The sequence below is a fragment of the Trichosurus vulpecula genome, chromosome 9 (genome assembly GCF_011100635.1).
Source record: "Trichosurus vulpecula isolate mTriVul1 chromosome 9, mTriVul1.pri, whole genome shotgun sequence".
Taxonomy (NCBI): Eukaryota; Metazoa; Chordata; class Mammalia; order Diprotodontia; family Phalangeridae; genus Trichosurus; species Trichosurus vulpecula.
In genome coordinates this window covers 192815128-192835966 of record NC_050581.1, presented here as the reverse complement: position 1 = coordinate 192835966, position 20839 = coordinate 192815128, and the positions used below count along the sequence as shown (strand labels likewise).

At 46.4% G+C, this 20839-nt stretch overlaps 1 protein-coding gene across 1 annotated transcript in view; it reads right to left on the bottom strand.

Moving 5' to 3' along the window:
* The window catches only part of IL17RD (interleukin 17 receptor D), a 79582-nt gene that overhangs the window by 16444 nt on the left and 42299 nt on the right, over positions 1-20839 (bottom strand). Inside the window, exons 2-5 of the mRNA XM_036739459.1 lie at positions 8609-8666; positions 6551-6676; positions 932-1050; positions 46-166 (exon numbers count right to left, since the gene is read on the bottom strand). Of these exons, the coding sequence (XP_036595354.1) occupies positions 46-166; positions 932-1050; positions 6551-6676; positions 8609-8666 (424 nt within the window). The remainder of the gene's footprint in view (positions 1-45; positions 167-931; positions 1051-6550; positions 6677-8608; positions 8667-20839) is intronic.

The window sequence follows — 20839 nt, the reverse complement described above, 5'->3', positions numbered from 1 at the left end:
CCCCAGAAATGACCCTCCGTGGATGGTGGGAGAAGCTGTACTTACGTCGAGTCCGGAAGAAGAAGGGGTGGTAATTACTTTCATTTTTAATGGAAGGAAAGGGCACGATCTTGACAAAGTAGTCGGTTTCAAATTTCATGTTCAGAAAAGGCTGAGATTCCATGCCCTGGAAGAAGGCAGAGAGAGCAGGCTGGGTGAGCGGATTCAATAAGTGACCCGGCCAGTGTTTGCTTGGACCCATCACAGGGAGTTACTAACAGATGATGGAGATGGGCCAACCCCCATCCCCCACCCTGGACTGTTCCAGGCCAATTTTTGGTTTCTATCCTACACATCCCTTGACAAATCAAGCCAGGCACCAACACTGCCATCAGTGTGGGGGTAATAAGATGCATCAGTTATTAACATTTTAGTTCAAATTATCACATGCACAGCCTCTCCTCTCTCCCCAAATCGTACTGGAAAGACCCTTATGCTTTGTGATAAGAACATTAAGAATTTTTGCACCTGGGGTAAATACAAATTGTGTTTACTTGGGGGTGAGAGGAGAAGCAGCAAAGAAAAAGACTACAAGGCATCAGACTGAGGTCACTTCTTGGGCAGTGGGAAGGCTCTCACTTTTGTCCAGCATCAGGTACCTTTGTTTTAACTAATAATTCTTTCTACCTAGGCACTAATTTCTAAAGTTCGTGCTCTGCTGAAGGCCTAAGAGTGCTGTTAGCCCCCTCCAAATTCAGCACCCTGTTGCAAAGCCTTACTGCCTCACCCTTGTTAGATGTCTGTGATCACTGTCATAGAACAGGGGCTGAGGAGTGTGCTCAGGAGGACAGAGGCAGCTTACTTAATTCCTTCTTCCTGGACAGGCTGGTGGGGCTCCATAGGCCTGTCCCTTCTCTAAACAACACCATGCTGTCACTAACATGAGACTTACGGTTCTTTTAAAACTACTGTTGAGCTGCTTCGGGTCCTTCAGGAACATCTGCTGGCACTGGCGGCCCTCCGACTTCAGCTCCTCCAGGACCACCCGAAATCCTTTGAGGAACTCGATGCCTGTGGGAAAACCAAAGGCTCCCGTTAAAAGCCAAACTGATTATTTCTGAGCACGAGTCCTGCTCCAAGATCACACACGTCCACTGGCCTGGCCCAAGCATCTCCTGCCGCTCACACGTCAGAGTTAAGGGAATTGTCACTCTGGCTGACATGGTAGAGTAGGGAAGGAGGGATGGGGATGGGGGGAGTGGGAGGGGGCCAGGAGAAAAGTAAAGAAGAAAAGGGCAGGGCTTGTAGGCAGAAGAGCCAGATTCAAGCCATGTCTGACACCCTAGCTGAGTGGGTCTGGTCATAACCTCTCCTAGCCTCAGTTTCTCTATCTATAAAATAATCATTGCTAGCTATTAGTCTAAACATAAACGCTGGCTAGTATTGTAAAACAGGGGATAATAGGGATCCACTTCCCAGCTTTGCTGTAAGGCAGGCTTGCTCGCTCGCTCTCTCTCTCTCCCCCTCTCTTCTCTCTCTCTCTGCTTTTCTCTGTCTGCTTCTCTCCCTCTCCCTCCATCTGTTTCTCTTACACACACACACACACACACACACACACACACACACACACACTGCAATCCTTACAGTCTTACAGGAATGACAGCCATCTTTATTACTGTTCTCGCAGCATCATCTTACCCTTGCCAAGGGGCCAGCTAAGTTTTCCCAATTTTATGGCCCCAAGCCTGTATCCTTCCCCCAATCATCCATCTCACTGGCTGCCACCAGGGGGCCCTATGTGAGGGTGGGTGTCAGGATCAGCCTAGCTCCATCACCGCTACTGGAAAACAATCCCAAGCCAAGGACGACAGACGTGGCAGACTCAGGGTCCTCAATGGTCCTGGGAGGTTGGGAGTATAAGGACCAAGGTTCCCATTTTACGGGTGAGGAAGCTGAGGATCAGCAATGAAAATCTTGAAGTAATCTGAGACCCCCCCAAGTCCACCTCCCACCCCCATTTACAGATGACTAACATGACTTGCCCAAGGTCGGGTGGATGAAAGTGGCAGATCCAAATCCAGACAGCCCGTAATTAGGAGGTGGAGGTTTGTGTGAAGGCTGCACACACCTTTCCCTTTCTTGGCCCCCAAAAGCACATTCTTTTTTCTTTCTCAATCACCCCCCTCCCCCCATTGTTATTAATGTTAATAACCCTATTGTTATTTTTTATATCGAAATGCTTCCCTTAGTTTCTGTTTTTCTAGCAAGAATATTACTTCAGCCAAATGCTATTTGGGTAACAGGCTTCAGCTGGACACACCTGACAGTTCAACAGACATTTATTAATCTGTGCTCTAGTGATCAGGTTTCTAGAACCCAAGATCAAGTGACCTGGGCCGATAATAGCAGCCGGCATTCATCCACCACATCTATCACTATCATACATCATCTCATTTGATCCTCACAACAACCCTGAGGTAGGTGATAGTATTTCCACTTTACAGATGAGGAAACTGAGGCACTTGCTCAGCCACACAGCTAGTGACTGAGGTCACATTTGAACTCAGGTCTTCCTGACTCCAGGTCTAGCACTCTGCCCAGCACGTCATCCAGCTCCCTACGGGATTTTTACACGATGGTTTTTTTCTATAATTCTTCCTGAAAAAGACATTCAGAAGTCACCCAGTGCATGTTCTTAACAGACCCACTCGTAGGACGCCAACCTACAGGGGCCAGGAAAGAGGAGTCATCGTCACCTGAGCTCCCATGCATGCCTCCCTATGTGCTCCCCCTAGGATTAAGCTCAGGTCCCCACCAAGGTGAACAAACACACCAGGCTTTGTGTCCTGGAGACACCCGATCCCAGCTCCGCTGTCTGATCCCAAATTCCTGAAGAAGCAGTCCTTTACTCTTCACTCCACTATGAATATCCACCTCCTTAGCTTCCGGAGGGAGTAGGGGTCCCGAGTCCTCCAAGCCTGTGACAGCAGAGTGTGAACTGGCAGGTCTGATCAAGGCTGGAGAGACTCCCAGGGCCAACCCGGTGATGGGCTCCATCCCTTTCACCGACATCATTTCCAAAGAACTAATGCATGTGACTGGCATCCATCTAGCTCTCAGACGTACTGGTGTGCCTGAAGCCCAAGGACCATCTTGGCTACGCTCACAAGGATCCATCCCCAGAAAGGTGGTCACTGGGGAATGGATTTTCTTGGGAAAGGGAAGGTGCAGTAACTCAACAAACCCCTCAAGATTTCCACTGGGTGGAAGGAATGCCTACATGGATATAGTCACAGCTCCTCAAAGCACAAGAAGAGAAGTGAGGGGTTCACATTCACACACACTCCCAGGAAAACAAACCAGCTGAGCCTGTGTGCACACTTCTAGAGGCAGGCATAGGGTTTCTGCTTCCTCCAAAAGTAACTGCATAGCATGCAATTAACTGGGGTGGAAATGTGGTAGGAAAGGCCCTTTTCTTCCCTTTATTGTGTTCTATCAAGTTCTCCCATCCTATGATGACCTATCCAAAGGAACTCAGACACAGAAACAGGTGGTCCTTGGGAGGTCATTTAGTCCAGCTGCTCATTTTACATTTGAGGAAACTGAGGCCCATAGAGATAAAGTAACTTGTCTAAGGTCACACAGGTAGAGACTAACAGCTGGGATTTCAACCCAGATCCTCGAACTCTTCTTCCCACTGGGCCACACCAACTCCCAATGGGTACAATCCACAGTCCTTGTGCCAATGAGGGGAAGGGTCGCCACATTTCCATTCTCCCTTTGTGGAGGCTAATCATAGGACCACAGATTTAGAGACAGAAGGGACCTTACAAGCTAGAGTCCAACTCCCTCATTTGACCAACAGGGAAACTGAGGCTAATCCTGGCCCAGGGTCACAAAGCTACCAAGTGTCTGGGAGGTGTGGGGGGGAGAGATCTGAACTATGATAATGTCCATCCCATTTAAGCCTCTGAACCTAGAGTTCTTAACCTGGAGCCTGTGACCACGTTTTAAAAAATATTTTGATCCCTATATTTTAATAGAATTGGTTTTCTTTGTAGTCCTATATATTTTATGCATATAATGATAATAATTATAACTAGCATGTCTATAGCACTTCTATCGATTGATCCACACCACAACCCTTTGAGGTAGGTGTATTTACTGTCTCCATTTTACAGACAATGAAACTGAGGCAGACGGAGATTCAGTAGCTTGCCCAAGGTCACAGAGCCAGTAAAAGCATCTGAGGATGCATTTGAACTCAGATCTTCCTGACTCCAGGCCCCTTGCTCTATCCACTGAACCACCTAGATGCCACTGTAAAACATTCTGAGAAGGGATCCATAGGCTGCCGAAGGGCTGCATGACATCAAAAGCTCAGGATCCCCTACTCTATATGTAAGCATGTACATGTATTCTGAGCTTATATGGGGAAAAAATCAATGAGAAGGAAATATGAATGGCTTTCTGTCTGGCAACACCATCCTCAGGAGTGCCCTGGCAATATCCCACTGCAGAGGGGATGGAGCACTGGACTGAGTCAGGAGATCCAACTCTGTATCCCAAGCTCTGCGGTCGTGGCCGGTCATTCTAACCCTTACAGCCTCATCTATAAATGGGATAACATCACGAATGCTGTCCACCTCACAGAGTTGGCGGGTAGAAATCAATTTAAAAATCAATTTAAGTTCTTAGTATTCAGAAAAAAAAAACTATTTTCCAACTATATCTAAAGAGAGAGACTTTAAAGCCTTTCATAATTAATTATCCCAGAGTGGAATGGAATTCCCACTCATGAGCAGTGTCCAAGTAAGGCTGGACTGACCACTTGTTGGGAGTTCTGTAGCAGGTGAGTTGGATTAAGTGGCCTCAAAGACCTCTTGTCTCTCTGAGATTCTGTGAAGGAAGGACCCCAATTCAACAATATGCCTGGGAACCACGTCAATAACAACGGGCAAGGTTATTGGTAATACCAAACCGCATATGAGAACATTTCATGAAAAACGAAGTTCAACTCCACAGTCAAGAGCCTAATTTCAAGCCAAGTTGCCACCAAGGCATTCTCTGCCAACCCCCATGTAATATTCCTAAAAACGCCATGTAATTTTCTTTTATTGCTCTTAAGAGACCATAGAGGGCTGTACATGAATCAACACCCGCCACAACCCTTTCTGAACAATGTTGGTAAAATTGACAGGCGTTCATAAAACATTTCAAAAAAATGTGTGGCCCTTCCTCCCCAGTATTTATTCAACAAGAGCTCTTTCTTCCAATTCACCCACATCTTACTTGATTGACCACAACTGCGAAGAGCCAACTCACAATGAAATGCAACATACCAACTGATTTAATGGCTTGGATTGACACCAGTAAGCTACTTCCTTTATGCTCTCTTTTGCTTTATGTTTCAATACTAAACTAATATCTAATATTTGGACAAGAGGCCCGTGAGTTCTAGCAGAGTCAGTATTGTGATGTAGTAGCCAAAGGCCAATGTCCTCTAGGCCCTCATAAAGAGAGGCCTAGTTTTCAGGATTGAGGAGATGAGAAGCCCACTGTTCACTAGACTGACCTCATCCTCTCAATGTCTCACCTCTGTCCTGGGTGCTGAGCTTGGGAAAGGACATTGATAAGCTGGGAAACTTTTCAAATGAGGGCAACCAGGACCGGTGATGGGCCTTGGGTGGAATCAAATCAACCAATCACTTAATTAACTTGTTAACTATGTGTCAGGCATGAAAATGAAACCATCCAGGAGACAATATGTACATACACAAGTAAATTTAGAATAAAATATAAAACAAACAACACCATGGTTTAAAAGGGGCACTATACCTCAGGCTTTGTGAGGCTGGACAGAACCTCTGGATGGCAGAGTGGGGAGTGGGGGGAGGGGAGAGGGATTGATAATTGTCTTCAGGCATGTAAAGGGCAGGAAATGGGATTGATTAGCCTGGTTCTGTCTGGTCCCAGAGGGCAGAGCTAGGAACCATGGGAGGAAGCGGCAAAAAGGCAAATTCAGACCTAGCCCAGTGCCTAGCACATAATAGATACTTAATAAATGCCTACTGGCAGACTGACTTGATAAAAGAAAGCTTCTTAACAACTAGCAACATTCAAAAGTGGAATGGGTGGTCTTGAAGGATAGCGGGCTTCTTCTCAATGGGTGTCTTCAAACCAAGACTGGATGACCGCTTGGGCCTGGTGTATTATGAAAGAGATTCATCAACAAGGTAGGGGTTGGATAAGATGGCAGTTGAGATTCTCTGATCATTTTCTGGGAAATAGTGGAGACCAACAGACCTAGGTAGACAGCCCCAGCACTAATAGAGGTACTCCTCTTCCTAATAAGACTCATGATCTCAGCTTATTGGCCTTAACTGACAGAGAAAGACTTCCTTCTACTGCGCTCAAAAGGGTCAAGAAACTAGGTTCTAATACTAAGGGATGCCTGGGAAAGAGACTGTTTCATGGACACAGCTTGGCTCCTCACATCATCATCTCCCTACGATCGTCACCCAGAAGTCATATGAGAAAAACGTGACCAACGAGTGTTTCCTCCACTTACCCAAGGCACCTGCTGTCCAAAGCACAGTGACGGCCACCTGGTCATAGCAGGCATACTGACTGATGGTGATATTCTGCACGTCAGCAATCACATGTTTTCCCACTGGATTCAAGTAAGTTGTACAGTCTAAGAAAGTGTGGAATGAGAAGTCACAATTTTAAAATGGCATCTTATTGGAGCCTTTTGCTTCTAATGTTATTTGGACAGACCACTGCTTACACATGGATGTGAACCCTCCCCCTGGAAAACAACAAGAAAAAGTGAAGCAGAGGCAATGAATGGATGCACTGACCGCATCTGGATGTGCATTCAGCGCTCTGTACCTGTGGTCCCCCTCCTCTTTACAGAGAGGAAAGAGCGGTGTTTTATGATCATTCTCCATTAGCGAGACCAGTCATTACAGTTATTTGGGCTTCGACTTCCTTTTGCTGCTGTTTCCATTTACATTATTGTGGTCCTCATATTCACGACTGAGAATAATTAAAATTTTTAAAAATCCCCCAGATTCATTTTACTCAAATCCTACAAAACCACGGCCAGGGAAGGGGCATCTCTGAAGGTGGGCAACCCTGCCAGACTTAAAAACATGTGTTTCCAATGCCCAACTATGACATCATGGGAGGGATGGGAGGGATAACACGGAGGGAAATCGTATATGGGGGGCGTTAGTGTTATGGACCCCTTGGGGTTTACATTACCACCCCTAGAGGGAGGGGTGGGTAGGACTGGGTGGGGCAGCTGGGCAGAGTGCCAGGCCTGAGAGGCTCTCACGTGCTCAGTCTGGGTTTCTTGGTGTGGAGTGTTAAGTTTTTATGACTAATACTTTACTCGAGTAGTAATTATTCACACCGATTCCCCGCCCGGTTTTCCATATCACAGAGCAGACAAAAACAGCTGGATTTCACGGGCTTTTCTTTCGGGAAGAAATTTGGGTACTGAGCCAAGTCAGTGAACATGGGAAGCCATGGGGCTAGCTGGCGAGTCTTGAGAAGGTATGATTCCATGACCTGTTTGCAAAAGGGAATATTCTGTAAAACTGCTAACTAAAACAGCTAACATTTAATTATCCCTTTAGGGTTTGCAAAGTACTTCACACTTATTATCTCAACTGACCCTCACAATAATCCTGAGGTAGGTAGGTGATGTTATCTCCATTTTACAGATGAAGAAACCGAGGCAGAGAGCTGTTAAGTGACTTGTCTAGGATCACACAGCTAGCAAGACCTTTGCCTAGGTGGCTAAAATGTGGATCAGTCACTCAGACCATCTGCCGGTACCAAACCAGGGCGACTAGAGAAAAGCTTCCAGCCATAAGTCAGATTTGCTCAGCTCAAATGCTTCAGGATTGGAAGACACGGTAAGGAAAACTGAGGCCTGGAAGGGCATGTGACTTTTCCAAGGCCACACAGGCAGCAAGTGGCAAGGCCAAGCCAAGATTTAAACCCAGGTCCTCCCATTTCAAGACTCAGTCTTTTCACTATACGTTGAAAGCAACAGTTGTTCTTGACTCACTGCCTATTTCGTGTGTCCAGTCCAGCTCCTTAAACTCTCACTGACTTAATGTTAAAAAATCATCTACAAGGAGAAACTGCGGCATGGGGATTTAGCTAAGCTTCCATACTCTAGCTGAGTGCTGAAGTACACCATGGAACCCTGGAATGCAGACGTACTTTCTGGAAAGTTCAGCAATCTCCTTTGCTCTTTACTTATGTGGGCCCTTGGCCCAGAATGTCATCTTTTGTCAAAGCACCTGACAGAACCACTGTTGGTTCATGCCTATGGCCAGAAAGAAAAGCATTGTGGCACAGGAGTAGTTAGAGCACTAAGCCGGAGTTCAAATTCAGCCTCAAACACTTACTAGAGCTGGGTGACCCTGGGCGAGTCACTTAACCCTGTTTGCCTCAGTTTCTCATCTGTAAAATGATCTGGAGAAGGAAATGTTAGACCACTCCAAATGGGGTCACTGAGAGTCAGACACGACTGAAAAATGACTGAACCACAACAACATCGCTGGGTTTAACATTATTTTATGTTTTCCAAGTCAAGTTGGTTACTTACTGTCATACTTAAAGGTGACATTAGGCAGCCCACTGTTCCTGCTGACTGGTACCACTCCCTATGGAAAAATAAAGGAGAGAATATGACACTGAGGAGAACTGAGGTGCTTTTGAGGTCCACTTTCTCCCTGAAGCACCAGAACCCCAGCCCTGAGAGGGCTGGAAGAGGCCCCCAAGGCATCTCAGCTCAGCTTGCACCACAACCAGAATCTCCTTCCATACCACACCCAGGGAGTGGGCTGTGCCAAAGCCTCTGAGTGTCCTCTCCCAGGCAGCCCCATTACCTGATAGACATCTCAGCCTCTTAGGAAGCTGTCCCCTGACATCCAGCCCAAATAACCCTTTGAAACTTCCCCTGATGCCCCCTGTTCTGTCCCATGAGACCAAGGGAATGAGTCTCATCATTTTCGACATGACACAGCCTTTCCAACCACTACCGGAAGACAACTTGCATATTATTTCCTCTCTAACTCCCTCCATCTCTATGCTAAGCGCCCCCAGTTTCTTCTGGCCTTTGCCCATCAATCAAGCAATTATCTCCCATGTGCCAGGTACTGTGTGTGTCTCGGAGGCTACAAGGGCAGAAATTAAACCATTCCTGCCATCAAGAAGCTCAGAGTCCATCGAAGACCACACACACACACACACACACACACACACACATTAAGCATATTTAACACATGTATACAGTGAATACCAGGGGACTTGGGGATCAGCAAAAGCTTCATGTAGCCTAAGGGTGTGTGTATCATGGAGCCCTTCCCAGAGGAAGGTTTATAAATAATCAAAGGAAATGCTAAATTTCCATTAGAGTGAAAACGAAAATGTCATTCTCTGCTTACCCATAGTACCCAGAGAGCTATCCGGAGCCCTCTTGGAGGGAGCCTGTAGAGCCCAGGTTAGGAAGCCTTGGCACAGAAGGTGGCACCTTCTTGGAGTCTAGCTTGGAAGGAAATTGGGGACCCTGGCTCCCTCCCAAACTATGCGTCCTGACTGGGACCTGCCCCTCTAACCATCCCCAGCTTCGTATCATTAAGAATGCCCCCCTGCCACACTGTCCTCTGGGAGCTGATGTCCACATCCTTTCCCCGCCAGGTTACAGAACCTTGCTCGCTCCCCAGCGGTCTAGGCGCAGCCCCTCTTTCTGAGTCTGCCAGTTAAAACAACAGTCTCCCCCAGACGCTTGGAGAATGGCGGTGGGGAGCAGTTCCAGCTGGAACAAACTTCACATCCTGCTCTGGTAGGAAACTTTTCCCCCAGACAACCTGGTTCGTAAAGAAACCATCAAAGCCACAACAGAGAGGAGGTTCCCCAAAGCCAAAAATACAGGTTTCTCATTCCAAAGGATAACGACCGAGAGAAGGAATAAACCAGTGCATTTAATGAGAAAATATTTCATTGCTTCCACGGCCTGGCCTTGCTTAGGATACACGCGATGGGTCCTAAAATCAAGGCTTTCGAGGCCCGCTCTCAGGCCTCCAGGCAACGCACCCGGTTCTGTATTTCTGCTTTAATAGGGACAACAACACCAGCAGATTTCCCCTGTAATTACACAGTCTGCCCCACAATAGAGGGGCTTAAGCCTCCTGCGGAATATCCTGTTCCCTGACATACTCAAGCCATATTCTCAGTAATCCCCTTCCACAGGAATGGCATCTAAAAATTCACGCTTCCTCTAATGCAGATAAATGGGTCTGAGGGCATTTATCTGCAGGCCCCTCCAAGGGGTGGGGGCCCTCAAGAAAGGGAGGAAGGAAAACCATGGAAAAACCATGCTGAGGGCATGGCTCATTTCCACTCCACTGGGGAAGGGTTGAAAAAAGCCTCCATGCTGGCAAAGGTGTGGGGGGAGCAAGCACACACACACACACACACACACACACATCTCTAACATGAGCCACCAATTTCCAGCTGACTCCCCAGCCCCCAGTCCCCACCCCCACCCCCAAGACGGTGGGCCAAGAAACTGGAGTTATCTTGATGCTAGCAGCTTGTAGTGAAATTGTATCCTGGGGCTCAGATGCCCAACTCTGATTTCTGCAACACACACAGATATCTGGATGGCCCAGCTGCAGAGAAAGAAAAGACAGGGCTCTAACAAGGGGTGGGTGGGTGAAGAATGGACATCATCATCATCATCACCACAGCTGACAACTAGAGGGTTTTCAAGTTTGCCAAAAGCTTTATACGCATTATCTCATGTAGGATCTCAGAGGGCAACACGGCGAACCAGAAACAAGGATCTCCTCATGACCTTTCCTTGGATCATGGCTTAGTGGGTAGGGCACTAGGCTTGGAAATAAGGAAGAACTGGGCTCAAACTTCACCTCAGACACTTACTATCTGTGTGATCCTGGGCAAGTCACTTAACCCTGTTTGTCTCAGTCTCTTCGCTTGTAAAATGAGCCGGAGAAGAAGATAGCAAACTACTCTAACATCTTTGCCAAAAAAAAACCCAAATGGGGTCATGAAGAGTCGGACGTGACTAAAACAACTGAACAATAAAAATTGTTAGGACATTTTGATCAAACAGAAAGTACAGCTCAATCAATCAGATTAGGCCGTGGCTTAGAGCAAAGACATTTCATTCTCTGGGAGAGCAATGAAGGAACTGCTGTTTCCAGCCCCTCCTCTTTGTGGAGTTGGGGGAAAAGGTCATGCCTAGGTCTTAGAACTCTACCCCAGTGGCCTTCTTTACAAGACGAAAGTTTTCTCTGTGGCAAACCCTGGAACTCAGCCAGGTTCTGACAACGGGCAGCCAGCCAGGCCCTTGCTGCGTTCAGACTCTAGACAGTCTCAACGGGTTCACATCCAAACTAGCTAAGAGATTCCTTTTCCCATTCCTTCGTGGGGGACGGGGTTCAATGGAAAAATAGCTCCCCAGGCAGAAGTTCTGAGGGTCAACAACTCATAGGATGGCGACATTTTGGGCAGAGATTCAGCAGACCCAAGGGCTCAGCGTCACCTGTCCAATGCTCCCTAACAGGCTGCAATCCACCTGCTTGTCCTTGAGGGTGCAATTCTACCGGGTCTGATGCCTGGGGGTGGCAAACTCTACAGGTGGTCACCACCCTTCTTCCACTGTGAGCCACTGATCACGGTGGATGGAAAACCGGATCCTATCTGATCTCCCCACAAGAGTGAAAGCATGGGGTGGAAAGAAGGAAGTCCAAGGGGCTTATGCCACACGGCTTCGATCTGGTGAGTAAAGCAGGCATCGAGGTCAAAGGGAAAAGGGCCAGGATCAGGGACTTGAAGAACAGAGAAAGGGCATAAGGGGCAGTAGCAGGGCCCAGAGGACCGGGCACTGGGCTTGGATGCAGAAAGATGTGGGTTCAAATCCTGCCCCTGAAACTTACTCTCACTGTGACCACGGGCAAAGTACTTCTACGAACCTGTTTCCTCATCTGTAAGTTGGGAATAATGATGCTATTACCTACCCTACAGGGCTGTTTTAAGTTTCAGATAAGATAATGCATAGAACCTCTATGCAGTCACTTAATTTCGTCTGCCAAGCAAGCAGGCGGTACAAGACGACTTCTCAGGTCCTTTCCAACCGTGAACTTAATTTATTAATGACCTTAATCTATTGATGCTATTGGGGAGGAGGGGGGCCGATCTGTGATTTCACTGGAGGACGGTGCTCCTTCAACTCTGTTTAGTTTCAGAAAGGTGTCTGGAGGACTTACACCATCACAAGCAGAATGTGTCGGATTGGGGATTTGAACCCTTGACTTTCTGACCCAGCAGACTCTCCATTCACTTTCTGCATCGCCTCTCATGTCAGAGAATATTAGCTTTGAGCTAGAAAGGCCCATTAAACCTCAATTTACAGATGAGGAAACTGAGGGAAAGAAAGATTAAGTGACTTGGCCAGGTTCACAAACAGTGGGTGACTCTAGAATAGGCGGCCTCCAACTCTGCAATGTTATTTTCCTTTTTTGTCTGTTATTTTAGACTTGGAATATATATTTTCCCCATGGAAATGTAGCTGTGTTCCCAGGCTAGTCTGGCGACCCTGTAATACGGCTGGACTATGGTGGCAGCGGTTGATGACTTCTAAGACAAAGGTGATTGGATGATGTGGCCAATGAAGAACAGTAATGCATTCCTGGATCACGGTGTCTGAAATGTGACACAGAACCTGCCCAGGATCATCAAAGCCCTCATCCCACGCCTACATGGGAAGGAATAAAGCACCTAGATGAAGCCTGAAATGTATCTCTCGTGATTTTGAGATCCTGGTAGGAAAAAAAGGCTTGGAGAGAACCATAAGTGTGGTCTCATGGCCAGGGAGTCTCCAAAGGGCACTGATTTTAAGAGGGACAGGAGAGAATGCTGACAACGTAGTAGGAAATGATGTTGATGAGAAAGAAATGGAAAAACATAAAAAGAACCAATGTGGCTGCATAGAAAGCTCTCTGAGAAGCTCTGCCTTTATATGGATATTCTTTTTTAAAGTAGGAGGAAAGGGACAGTTAGGTGGTACAGTGGATAGAGCACCTGCCCTGGAGTCAGGAAGACCTGAGTTCAAATCCAGCCTCAGACAATTACTAGCTACATGACCCTGGGCAAGTCACTTTACCCAGATTGCCTCCAAAACCAATAAAAATAAAAGTAGGAGGAAAGATGTACAAGCAAGGGCAAATTTAAGAGTGGCACAAACGTGCAAGAGCAGTGCAAGGTGGTAAAACATGTCTCCTCCACTTGGCTGAGAGAAGATGGCCTGTGGGTACAGAAGGAGCAGGCCTCGTCATCGGCTGATGGTAAGGTTCACTTGGCTTCAATGGGCCTCTTTGTTGTAGTGGAGGGTGCTCTGGGGGAGGGGATGGTCAGCTGGGAACTGAGAGCGATGTGAAAAAGAATCAATCTTACTTTGTTTTTTCTCTTTAAGAATAGGGTCTGGAAGGCTCACACCCAGAATGAGCTAAAACTTGTGGGGAAAATGCTAAGGAAACAAAAGAGCCTTTAAAATGATATTTAAGAGAAGATGAGCAAGAGCCGGCCTGATGCTTTGGGCAAACTAGCAGAAAACATGGCATAAAGGTTTTAACCCATGCTTGCCTCCTGTCTCCCTTCCAAGGAGAACAACACCCAGACACTGGCTCACTATGAAAGACATTTACAACCTTTAGATTCACGCAGAAGTAAGACTGGCTGCCTTCCCAAGTAGTGAGCTCCCCATTGCTGGGATACTCAAACAGAGGCTGGCTCCACAGCATCCATGAGGAAGGTGACAGACAGAAGGAATCTCTGTACTGGATGCCTGGGGGGGTGGGGGGTGGGACAGAATGACTTCCAAGGCCCCTCCCACCACCGAGACTCTGTAATTTTGTGACTTAGAATCCCTGGCCTTTGTTTGTAGAGGGAGCTTCCCCATGGAGAGTTCCTAATACCAGAGTAATCACAGGTTTGGTCCAAATAATTTATAGCCACTTTCCCAACCCCCTTGGATGACTCAAACTTACCTCCTTCACTGAACGTTTATTCGCTTCTAGCCACTTAGGGTGTTATAAAAGAAACATAAGCCTCAGGTCCTGCATCCTTAGGACCTGGTAACTGAGGGGAGGACAGGACATTCACAACAGCCACGTTTACAGAGTCATTTGACAAGCTGTGCAAAGTTATTTATAAGCCTCTCCCTTGCCTCAGTTTCCCCAACCATAAAATGAAGGGGTGGGCCTGGAAGGCCTCCAGATTCCCTTCAAGCTCTGGATCTCGGAGCCTGACATCTGACTTGGGTCTCACGAAAAGCCTACAAGGCAAGTACGAGCGACATCACGATTCCCTTTTCACAGATGAGAAGACTGAGGTCCAGACAGAGAGAGTGACCGGCCCATGGTGGCACAGGCAGGGTTCTAGCTGTTTCCTTACCCACATCCAGGGCATAGAAGCTGCCTAAGAGAAGGGACTGTTCTATTTTTTTTCTTTTTTGGTATCTGTATATACTTGGTGCCTAGAACACAGTAGGTGCCTAATAAATGTTACTTCATTGACTGATTGATAAGAAATACAGGGCGGGGTCAAAACAACTGAAGTAAGACAATGCTCCTGCAGTGTGCAGGTCAGACGGCAGACAGTCATGTGGATGGCAGAAGAGGGGCTGGTCCCATGTCTTACATTTGCATCATTCACAACCCGGGGTCTCCCCCTCTGCCCAGCCCAAGGTGTCAGCTCTCCCCCACCTACTCCACACCGAGCCTTGTGTTTGCAAGAGGGTCCCCTTCAGGGATCTAGGCCCCACCCATCCTTTGCCCTGGCATCTCTGCAAAGACCAAGGTCTCTGACTTCTCACACTCTGGAACTGCTTTTCAAGGACACTGGAGAAGAAGGTACGGCTTCAAGAGCCTTCCTCTGAAAAATGGGCTGAAGGACACTCCCAGGTCAGAAAACATACCTCCCTGCTGCCCTTGCTTGTGGCTAGGAGACTCTAGTAAAGCCCCAGTGCAAAAAACTTTGTGGACAATAATTGAAGAGCTGAAACGTCCCCAGTGCTGAAATCCAGTGGTGCAGAACAAGGTTCTTATTCAAAGGTGAAGCAAGAACTGACTGACCCCCTTCCTATGCATTTAGTCCTATGGTGGGAGGGGCTGTGACCTCTGTGAAATGACAGCTCAGGAGGGCTGGAAGAGCAGGGACTGGCACATGACCAGCATCGGGCAGGGGATGGACCAGCTGATCATCGGTGAATGGGAGAGAGGGAATGTTAACAGAAGGGCAGTAAGGCTGGCTAATCTCAGGCAGTGTGTAGCTGGGGCAGCCCCTGCTTTCATCTGTCTTCTCCAGGGGTAACTGGGTGGTACAGTGGATAGAGCACAAGACCTGGAGTCAGGAAGACCTGAGTTCAAATCCAACCTCAGATGCTTACTCGCTGTGTGATCCTGGGCAAGTCACTCAACCTTTCTCCACCTCAGTTCCTGCATCTATAAGATGGGGGTATTAAAAACACTTATTTCCCAGGGCTGTTGTGAGACTCAAGTAATATAATCTTTGTTTAGCCCTTTGCAAACATTAAAACACTATATAAATGTTAGATATTATTACTTGCCATCATAATCCTCAAGAGGGGCCAAAATCAGAGAAGGTTGGGAATTGTTTTGATGAAATTTTGCTCAGCCATGTCTCACTCCATTTGGGGTTTTGTTCTGTGAAGTTTTGATTCAGTCAAAGTCCTCCCTCGAGGACCTAAAGGGCCACAAGTTCCCCACCCCTGTTCTAGAGTACCTTCCAACTCTGCCAGTCTTCCCCCAAACTAGTACTCCATATGGTAATTATGATGTGGTTAAGCTAAACCAGGAAATCTAATGACTTCCCCTAGGAAGCCAGGTCCTTCTGGTACTATGGCCAGCTCTCTATCCACTCCCGACTGGATGTTTTAAAAAAATTTTTATTGCCATCTTATTTTCACACCACGGTCATTTCTGGATGTACAATGCCCATCCCCATCTCTCATCATGAGCCCTCCCTTGTAACAAGGGAAAACAGTGAAGTAAAACCAACCAGAACGGTCTAATAGTGTATGTACCACTCTATACCCATAGTCCCCCGCTCTTCTACTGAAAAGACAGAGGTTCTCTCTTATCTCCTCCAGGAGTAAGACTGGCCAATATAATTACTCAGCATTGGGCTTCTTACTCAGCATCTTTTTTTGTTTACTTACTTCTAGTTATTGTGCCATTAACTTTATATTGGACCCCACTGTCCTATTGGGATGGACATCAGCCATGGGAAGAAGTAGCTGTAAGTCATTTTTGTAATGGGGACAGGGATTCTTATTCCCCACTTAACAGATAGGGAAATTGAGGCTCCAAACATTAGGTTTCCTGGTTTACCCATTTCAAGTTCCCAAAATCAGGGGCCAGAGTATGAAATGTGATCGAGGTCATCCAGCACTCATAAAATAGTAAAACACTCAGCCAATATAATGACCTACAAAAGAGAGGCCAGGTTTCATTTTCACAAGTCCCACATTAAGAACCCGAAAGACCGGCTTAGCATTGGTGGAGATTTCCTGGCTCAGGGACAAGAGCCCATGGCCCAAGAACGCTGAGATTGGACTATTTACCAAACCGAGTCAATGCCTACAAACAGGGCACGGCCTAATAAAATCCCCCTTTCAGGAAACATTCCCAAGCTTTTAGCAACCGAGCGCTCTGATATTTAATTAGCCCACAATTAAGAAGCCTTGTTTGTCATGTCTAACTTAAGAACGATAAATATGAGCGCCATGGCCTCCGGGTCCCACATTCTTACTTAATTGATCCCGAACATCTGCTGAACAGGCCGCTTTTAATTTGTTCCAAGCCCGACTAAGCAGCAAGCCTCTGCTGCCTGGAGCTTTGCTATAAAATGCCTTTGGTCTGCACACTCCTAGGAACAGAGACGGAAACAGTGAATGAGGAAACATAATGAAGAAAACATCTTTTACTAGGAAAGAAAAAAAGATAAAATTTAAGTGTCCTAAAGTAACAAAATTCAAAGTAGAAAAACACAACACACCATCTTCTGGTCTTCCAACCAGATGGGGAAAAGCAAAAGCCTCGAGCAAGAAGAAAAGGAAGCCAAGTTATGAGGTTACTGCACAAAGGGCCCCTGAAGCCCCTGACCGTTGAGGGATAGCAGAGGAGGAAGCTAGAGAAAGGAAAAACTGATGTTTGTCTAAGGAGCCTTAAGAGTTCTAAGCCATTTGAAGGCACTGATTTCACCATTAAAGTACTTTTAACTGTCCTTCTACTGACTTAACTTAACTGTGACTCCGTGGCTAACACCTGTAATTTTTGGTGTGTCAGGTTTCTATCGTTGGATTTTGAAATAATTATATTGTAGCCTTTTTTTTTAAGTGGAAGGCAGACAAAATGAGGCATTTAAATTTTGTTTAGTAATTTGAATTAACTGCAATTCCCTTCACTAGAGGAAGCTTGCAACATTTCAACTTACTAATTTTAGTCATAGAAACTTTGGTTCAAGAGACTTTAATTTATATTCTCCAGGAAAAAGTTTTCATTTCTATCACAAGAGCCAGAACTGCAGAGCTTATAAAAGAAGATTCTTGGCTCACTGGATCAATGAATGGACAAGTCTTTATTCAGCATCTACTATGTGGCAGATACTGTATAAGTAGGGACACAAAGAAAAAGCCAAAAGGTCCTGCCCCTCACAGAGTTTATATTCTAATGGGAAAGAGAAGCTCTACCTACAGAAACACATACAAGAAAATAAATCTAAAGTATCTTTGGAGGGGAAGACACTAGCAAATGAGGAAAAATGGGGAGGGGAGATTGGAAGAGGTCTCCTCCAAAGCTGAGTCTTGAAGGAATACAGAAATTCATAGCTCTGGGGCTGGAAGGGTCTTCAGAGGGCACCTTGTTCAAAAGCCTCATTTCACAGTTGGGGAAACTAAGGACCAGGGGGTTAAGGAGTAATAGCTAGCATCTACAAAGCCTACAGTTTTACAGAGTGCTTTATGAGTTTCTCATAGATTCAATCATCTCATGGATGATTTAAGAGATTTGTCCAAGGATACACAGTGAGTAAAAGTTCCCAAAGGCAGAATTTCTAATATACAGTGTGGGGGATGGGGTGGGGGATTCAGGCAGCATGGGGAGGTGTGGACAGAATGACACCTGAGTTGGAGTTAAGGAGACACTGGCGGCAACCTTGAACAAATTACCTCCCTTCCAAAGCATCCGGTTCCTCCTCTCTAAAATGAAGCTGGTAATTATAGCTCATGTTTATTCCCTGCTTTAAGGCTTGCAAAGCCTGTTACAGACATTAGCTTCCTTGATCATCAGAACAACTCTCTGAGAAAGGTTCTATGGTCATTATTAGCACCGTGCACGGCACACAGTAGGTGCTTAACAAATGTCTTATTGACGACTGACTGATCTCTTTTTAATAGACAAAGAAACTTGACGCAGGCAACATGCCCGACTTCCCAACGCTTTGAAGTATCACATTGGTAGGCTTCAAACCCAGGCCTTACTAATTTCAAAATGTACTTTAAGATTTCAAGAAGAATTTTTTCTGCCCCTTCGCTCCCTCAAACCTTAAGGAACTATGGGCATGTAAGTTGTTATCATTACCATTAGGAGATCAACGGAGGCAGGGAAATAACACAGACTAAACAGCATGAAAGGGTCATTTTACTACCCTGGGGCTCTCCTCTTTTTGCAAGGCACCAATCCATTTCAGATATCCCTTTGACATTTTGGTCATTAAAAGTGTGACTTTACAAGAATGCCAGCTTCTTCTAACGCTGGGCCGTTCACTTTTTTATGAAGGAGAGCAGGACCCATCTGGCATGTCTGTCCCTGGGACCTAAGGATCTTTAGCTAATTAGAGAGATCTGGTTGGGGAGGTAGGAAATCACTGCCCCCAGAGGCCAGCCTTATGCATCTGACCAAATCTGTAATCACGATTCATCTCTCATGTGTTGCTAATCAGCACACACATGGTACCGATTTCACGGTCCCCAGAGGAAAGCTGAAGGGACAATTGTTCGGGATTTCTACCATCCAGGAGAAGGATGCCTGTTGGCCATACAGCTCTTATCGACACAAGGGCTTTCTATCTGACATCTAGGCCTAAAGTCCCTATTTTCTAAGCTCAAACAAATTTTAATAGTTAAACTTACTCTGCATCACGATTCAAATATAGGATTTGTGTGGGAGGGATGATTTCCCCAGAGGATAGTAACATGTTCAAGATGTGCTGGCATTGCAAAAAAAAAATTTCCGAATTGATAATTTTTTAAACACCTATTCTGGACCAGGCACTATAAGTAACAGTAGCAACTGACATTCCTCTGGAGCTTGGGAATTTGCAGACTAGCTTATCAGCCATGTTGTCTCATCTGAGGCCCCTAACGATTCTGCGAGGTGGGCATCACAGGTGACCACAGAATCAGGGACTGGAACTGTCAAGGACCTCAGGGGCCAACCAACCCCACTCGTTTAAAGAAGCCAGATTGAACACCAGGAGAGAGAGATGATCTGTCCAAGGTTATGGCAGTGTAGAGATTCAAACCAAGGCTCTCTGACTCCAAATCTACTAATTTTTTTATTGTGAATTTAACAATTCGCAACAAACACAAGCATTTCTAGTATATAAAGGACAAGAAAGAAAAATGTGTAAGAAACTGGCATTTTCCACTGCACCATTTGGAGAAACTGAGGCTCAGAGCTAATGAGTGGCCAGTGCGAGCCCAGATGGAAATCCACATCTTCCAGGCACGAAGTCTAGTCTTTACGGTCCCTGACTTCCCCTGTGTTGTAGTCCTTGCCCTTGGACAACAGGCATACAACCAGACGTTGGATACCACCCCCCCCCACCACGCACACACAAATAGAACACGGCCAATCTCCCTTCCCTCCCCTGAAATCACCCTCCAGCCCCCTTGGCAGCCTTGCTGTCTCTCCCACATGGGGCAACCCGGGCCTTGATACCATTTCCAGCAGGGCCGCAGTCTACACACACGTCCATGGGACCCATCCTACAACGAGAAGGGACTGTTTCTAGGTCTCAAAGCTTTAAAAAGCGAGCTATAAAATGGGCCTTGAGAGCCAGAGCCAAGCTGCGCTCACCGACGTGCACACGCAGCTTCCATCAATGTTAATGAGAAACGTATGTGAGTGCGCAGAGCATTTCCCAAGCAAGATCCTTCGTGTAGGAACAAACTATTGCATCCGATTCTTGGTTGCCTTTTTTGTTAAAGGCACAGAGCTACTCAGACACAAATGGACCAGGTTCTAGTAAATAGAAAAGAGAAGGAAAAAACAAAAGGAAGAGAAATGGGGGGAGGGGGAAGCACCACAAGAAAAAAAGCCAATGAGCTAACAGGGCATGGACTGCAGACAGGAGGACTTTGCAGTGGGGGCCCAGGTAAAAAGTATTCGTTAGAAAAGCCTAGTTTGGTATCTCCAGGAGAGAGCAAAATAATGATTAGACGAGAGAGGAAACTTAAGGCTATAAACCCCATCGTTAGGACTAAGCTGGGAGGAAATGTTAGGATCAAAACATGAGCACTAATAAAAAGCCTTCAGACCACACAGAAGGAAGGGGCGAGCGGAATTGTTCTGACTTCAAATACAGCGAGGCATGGCCCGGGAACAGGATATCCAAAGACTGTATCACATCTGGAATTGTGCTTTTATAACACAAAATGCCTTTGAGAAATTGCAGGAGGATGGGAAGAAGGGGGGGAGGGTTTTGATGTTACCTTGGGAACCGAACT